The sequence below is a fragment of the Physella acuta genome, unplaced genomic scaffold (genome assembly GCF_028476545.2).
Source record: "Physella acuta isolate Inbredline_101_S28 unplaced genomic scaffold, ASM2847654v3 ptg000335l, whole genome shotgun sequence".
In the NCBI taxonomy this organism is placed as follows: domain Eukaryota; kingdom Metazoa; phylum Mollusca; class Gastropoda; family Physidae; genus Physella; species Physella acuta.
Genome location: NW_026731854.1, coordinates 532,746 through 539,565, shown reverse-complemented (window position 1 = coordinate 539,565; position 6,820 = coordinate 532,746). Strand labels below are relative to the sequence as shown.

The window sequence follows — 6,820 nt, the reverse complement described above, 5'->3', positions numbered from 1 at the left end:
TATTTAGTTATAAAATACTTGACCTAAGAGGCGAAACTTTGGATGAGGCCAAAGTTGATCTAACTCGGCTTTTCCTTGATTTTAAGCAAGGTAAAATTTATCAGGTTAACTTAATTTAATCCCATTATACAAATGCAGTATCATTAAAAGAATATTTTTTTTCTCAAAATATTGATGTTATTATTATCAAAAATATTGAACACATATACTATTACAAAAACATGTATCCAGTAAAAAGTAAAGTAAAAAATACTCTTGAGATCTAGGGATTCGTTTAGGAAGGTGAAGTAGAGTTCATATGTTTCTTGACTTGGGCATATAAAGGGTAAGTGTGGTCAGCATTTTTTTTTTCAGTATCAAGTAATTTTAAAATAATTTTTTAAATGAAATATCTACTATTTCGTCGTGTGTATTAAAATGAATGGTGCTTGCAGACGTTTTTACACACATATTACATACTTAACGTTACAGGCACTCCGGCCTACTTCATGGTTCTAGTTGATAACAACGATGACACGGCTGAACTTAAAAGTATGATAGAAAGCTACTTCAAAAAGTATGGTGTTTCCTTTAGGTACGATTTAGTCCATTCTACCCAATCTGTTTTGTTGTATAGCAAGTTTTGTGTTAAATTGTTATCATGAACGAAGTATTGACTTAATTATGTCATTCAGAATATTAGATACTAACCCCCACATAAAAGGGAAAAAAAGATTTGTGTATTTCTGATTCAAAAGTTAATTTTTCTTTTCAAAGTTACATACCCGTCAAAACCAATGAAGCTGAGTACGACCGAGCAGAGAAAAAGACGTCATCACAACACTTTGGAGATTTTTCAAAACAACATTCTCGCTCTGGTGGTTTCTGGCCAAGCAAGGATGATATATTTGTGTATACACTTTTTGAAGACTTTAAAGATTATTATCCTTCTTAATTTATTTAAGAAATTAAATTCGAAACAGCTAAATTAATTTTTAAAAAAACGTTTTAATAACAAGCAGTTATGTAATAACGCAATAAAAAGTAGAAAATAAATTATACACTACTATTTAAATAACTATAAAGAAAAGCGTGGGTCACTTTAGTTTCTAATGGATACCTTAACTAATATTTCGGGTCAAGGGTCAAAGCCGTCCCGCGTCTACCTGCTCAAGCCAAGAGAGTGGTCTGCCACTAAAGCCTTATTTTGTAGGGCCTAGTGGTAGAAGCGGTTACACGTCTGACTTGATGCATGGAAGGCGATGGCGATAGGTGCCGTGTGGAATGGTAGGTTCGAAACCCGTTGGTGTCTGACTGCTTGTCTTTACTTGGACTATTTTCTGTACCTTTGTCTACCCTTGGCGTTGAAATATCACTCTCTGTTAATATTGCTATTTCAGTTACAACGCCTGCTTCCACCCCCTACACGTTTACACCCATTTAAAGGAAGCTACTATTTTTCTGTGCCATCGTCTCAGTATGTGTGTGTGTGTCGTTTGTATGGTCGAATAATGGTCCTTGTTGTGTTTATGAAAGCTAGCGGTCTGACCTTTCGGGTCAAGGGTCAAAGCCGTCCCGCGTCTACCTGCTCAAGCCAAGAGAGTGGTCTGCCACGAAAGCCTTATTTTGTAGGGCCTTGTGGTAGAAGCGGTTTGACGTCTGACTTGATGCATGGAAGGCGATGGCGATAGGTGCCGTGTGGAATGGTAGGTTCGAAACCCGTTGGTGTCTGACTGCTTCTCTTTACTTGGACTATTTTCTGTACCTTTGTCTACCCTTGGCGTTGAAATATCACTCTCTGTTAATATTACTAATATTTAGGAAGAGACTCACGCTTTTCTTTGTAATTATTTAAATAGTAGTGTAAAATTTATTTTCTACTTTTTAGTGCATTATTACATAAACGCTTGTTATTAAAACGATTTTATGAATTTTTTTTCAGTACTTTGAATTTTTAAAATTTCCAATATAGTTGCATGACTAAAAACCATTGCGCACCTAATGAACGTGATGATGCGTGTATAATAGTGCGGAATAGTTTGATGAGACAGCCTACTAATTTGGACACGATTTTTACGTCATAAAAAAATTAGGCATCAAATTTAATGTCAGATTGCATTGTCTTCGTGTCTTGACCCACGTGCCAGCTTTGAACCGCATCTGTCAGTTAGAAGTGCCAGAATTTTCGCTAGGGCGTTTCGATCTTTAGAGACAGACTGAAAACAGACCAACAGAGACAGTGAGTTAAATAAAACCTTGTAAAAACACAATTTAATGTTATTTTGGGGCGTTCAACACAATCACATATGGTTATATATATGAGAAATAAATAATTATACAACTTAATTATTATGAAAATACACTTTCTTAATCACGGTTATTAAGATTTTAACGCTTCTAATGCTATCAACATTTACTACAATGAAGGCCATAGACATATGTTATTGACTATTAATGGCAAAATAAAATTGTTGGCCAACCAGTTCGTTAAGTTTAAAGTTGCATTTTATATTCAACTCGATGTTGCATTTATTAACATTTTAAATCGACCTTACCATATTTCTATGTCATTGTTTCTTTGGAAATTATATTTTTATAACAGCATGCTTTGATGCTGTTTGTATTTCAGCTTTTATATTTAAATACATTTATCCCTTTGTGCTATTGGTTGAAGTAAAAATACTTTTTTTATTCTTTTAAAGTGAACCAGAGGATAAAAAAGTGGACGTAAGGAGAATGAAGATGAAAGATGCACTTGATAAAGTTGTACATTTTATAGACCGCATGACGAAAAGTTAGTCGATCTCTCAATATTTTTAGTTCTTGCTCTCGTTATAGTAATAGAAAGATGTAATCGATTATGACTTTAAAATATTGTTGAGCTTAAGAGTTGATTTATTCATCCAGTCAAATACTGGCTTTATTTAACACCGATATATCTTCTATATTGTGCTTTAAGTCAAAATCTGTAAAGACAATGTTTAAAATTAAAATACGCAAACGGAACTACTTGTTCCAAAAAAAATAAGTTAAACATTTCTATGCTTAAACTAAAGTAAAAAGTGGAAAATATCAAATCTCGGACATGAGTATCCATATGGTTGATGAAGTAGAGTTCATAGGTTTCTAGACCCCGGCATATGAAGCAATGATGTGGTCAGCACTCTCTCTAACGTAAGTAAGAAACCCATGAAAGCTGGACATATGTATGGAAGTCTTGTAGATACAAGTCCAGAACTCTAGCTCTCTGCATGCCGACCACGCCGTCCTACAGGTCATTGAAGACAACCCTAGCATTTTCGCTCTCTTATTTATTTGATTTTAATGGGAGCATTATCCCTGCACCTTCAACCATTTAATTTGACGACCACCCCTCCCAGCCTTGTTCACAAATCACTATTGCATTTCAATCAGCAACTGGAAGTTATATACTTTTCAACTACTCTAACATTCGTGTTAATCGTCCTTTACCTACGTCACATTTTGGATATTATTTGTGTTGTGTAACTTTTACGTATGAGCATTTTTTTCTTTTCAGTATACAGGCAAACAAAGAACGAGGCAGACAGATATATCTATATCGTTACTGGTTACGGGAGTTTATTTGGGAATAAACAAATAAAACGAGGCATAGTTGTATATTTCAAAATGTATGATTATGGCAAAAGGTAAATTAAAACTGTATATATACACATATATGATTATGGCAAAAGGTAAACTGAAACTGTATATACAAATAAATAAATAATTAGCCTTGTATTTTACAAATATTGTTTCCTAGTGTTAGCACATATTTCTTTTAGAACTACAATGTTATTTTAGAAAATATTAAAAGTTTCGATTAAATCTATTTAAAAAGTATGTGTTAATAGATGGATACATTATTCAAAGAAAGGTATCATTTAAATTTAACGTTCGTTAAATATATTTCATTTCTAGATGCCATTACTTTTCTAGATTTTATTTATATATTTGTTTAAATTTAAATCGCGGGGCTGTTTACTAAAAATATCAAAACAAAATCGCTCTCTGGCTGTCTTAAACAAAACATTTTACTCATGCATCTACTCTGAACCAGAAAATGACACGGTAAAATATGTAAAACAGACATGAAATCCTTATATATCTGCATCCTTTAGTTATGTAGAAAATAATGCTTGTGTTATAAACAAATTATACCATTTACTCTCACACCTATTTATTTATTTAACTTGTATATAATAACTGGATTAAAATGATCTTAATAGGAATAATATATATATATATATATATATATATATATATATATATATATTATATATATTTATATATATATATATATATATATATATATATATATATATATATATATATATATATATATATATATATATATATATATATATATATATATTCGTGTGTAGGTACATTTGGATCAATTCTGGTCTAATGATGGTCGACTTAAAAGAAGATATTAACACATACAATATAAATTCAACCATTAGAAAAAAACGTAGATTTGTTTATACACCCAACTGGTAAGTTTTCAAAACTTCTATCACACATGCAACTTAGAAATATAGTGTCGATACACACACACATACACACACACATGTACACACACACACACATATATATATATATATATATATATATATATATATATATATATATATATATATATATATATATATATATATATATATATATATATATATATATATATATAGATAGATAGATAGATAGATAGATATAGATATATATATATTAAATATAAATATAAATCGTTCTTAGTTCCTAATTTAAGTTATTGATTGACTGCTTAAATCTATAAAATGCTTTTTTAGTGAACCTGAAGACAAAAAACTCGATATAAGAGGGAAGAAAAAAAATGAAGCAATGAATGAATTCCGTATTTTTATTGGTAACCTACTGGAGAGTAAGATTATTATGGTTTCTATTTTTTCATGCAGCACAAGAAATATTAATTGACAATTTTGATCTATAACATTTGAAGCATATTTTATTAGAACCAAAAGTCTCAAATTTAAATAAATTTGACTTCGTTCTTGGAGAATTAAATATTTTTTTACCAATTAAATAGATGTAAACAGTTTAAAACACATTTTTTAAAAGTATATCGCTACAATCAAATGTGTTTTATTTTGATTTGTCACTTCTAAGCTGTTTTAAATTAATAAACAGCTTACAAGACCACAGGCAACAAGGAGGACAGGTACGCCTATGTTGTCACTGGATACAAGGCCAGCAACCCTGAGATAGGCCCCGTGCTGAAGCCTGCTGTACAAGATTATCTGGTGACAAATGGCTATGAGACAAGGTCATACATTTTTAACACATACATACTACTAAACACTACAGATGGTAGTAATTATGTACATTTTGTCAGTGGCGTAGCTAAGTCGATTGTCACTGGGTGCGGCAACTCATTGTGTCATCCCCCAAAATAGTGTCACCAGGTGCGGTTCGTATACCCCTCCCTGCCTCGCGACGCGTATGCTTTTTGTATATTTTACAATAGTACTGTAGAGCAAACGAAATACTTTAGGTGAATTTACTATATTTTAATTATAAGGTACTTAACTCAACCGGATAATTTTAATGTATTGAAAACTAGCCAAGAGTATACAGTATAAATGAAAATACAGACACTAAACAGCTAAACTAAACTCTTTATTACAAGAGTATTGCAAGTCTTGTTGGTAGAGGTTTTTTTTTTAAGACATTGATAACAGCAAGCTTTATTGCATTTAATATTAAACAATATAATGAACTAAAAATTTAAAAATTCAATGGTTTACTTTGGAAATAGAACAATTCATCCCTATTTAAACATCTATGAAAATTATTATTTTTTAATTTTAAGCAGTGGTTGAGAGTTAAATAATCACGTTTTTAATATTGTCTTCTCCAGACACGAGTGGTTCAACAATGGTGGACTTGTTATGATAGATTTGGAGGAAGATGATGATAAGGATGATGTTACTAGCGAGGGGGAGGATGTGGATGATGTTACTAGTGAGGATGATAACGATGATGTTAGTAGTGATATAGATTGTGTGAATGATGTTACTAGTGAGGATGATAACGATGATGTTAGTAGTGATATAGAATGTGTGGATGATGTTACTACTGAGGATGATGTGGATGAAAGTTACTAGTAAGGATGATAACGATGATGTTAGTAGTGATATAGATTGTGTGAATGATGTTACTACTGAGGATGATAACGATGATGTTAGTAGTGATATAGAATGTGTGGATGATGTTACTAGTGAGGATGATAACGATGATGTTAGTAGTGATATAGATTGTGTGGATGATGTTACTACTGAGGATGATGTGGATGAAGGCTACTAGTAAGGATGATAACGATGATGTTAGTAGTGATATAGAATGTGTGGATGATGTTACTACTGAGGATGATGTGGATGAAAGTTACTAGTAAGGATGATAACGATGATGTTAGTAGTGATATAGATTGTGTGAATGATGTTACTACTGAGGATGATAACGATGATGTTAGTAGTGATATAGAATGTGTGGATGATGTTACTAGTGAGGATGATAACGATGATGTTAGTAGTGATATAGATTGTGTGGATGATGTTACTACTGAGGATGATGTGGATGAAGGCTACTAGTAAGGATGATAACGATGATGTTAGTGGTGATATAGATTGTGTGGATGATGTTACTAGTGAGGATGATAACGATGATGTTAGTAGTGATATAGATTGTGTGGATGATGTTACTAGTGAGGATGATGTGGATGAAGGCTACTAGTAAGGATGATAACGATGATGTTAGTAGTGATATAGATTGTGTGGATGATGTTACT

At 31.9% G+C, this 6,820-nt stretch overlaps 1 protein-coding gene across 1 annotated transcript; it reads left to right on the top strand.

Annotated features, from left to right (window-relative positions):
* The first annotated feature begins 486 nt into the window (after positions 1 to 486).
* On the top strand, positions 487 to 6,339 carry LOC131940884 (uncharacterized). Its single transcript, XM_059299787.1, has 9 exons — positions 487 to 574; positions 757 to 891; positions 2,682 to 2,773; positions 3,518 to 3,647; positions 4,383 to 4,496; positions 4,806 to 4,897; positions 5,164 to 5,299; positions 5,894 to 6,139; positions 6,222 to 6,339. The coding sequence occupies exons 1-9, from the start codon at positions 489 to 491 to the stop codon at positions 6,337 to 6,339; spliced, it is 1,149 nt and encodes a 382-aa protein (XP_059155770.1). The 5' UTR covers positions 487 to 488.
* The last annotated feature ends 481 nt before the right edge of the window (positions 6,340 to 6,820 follow it).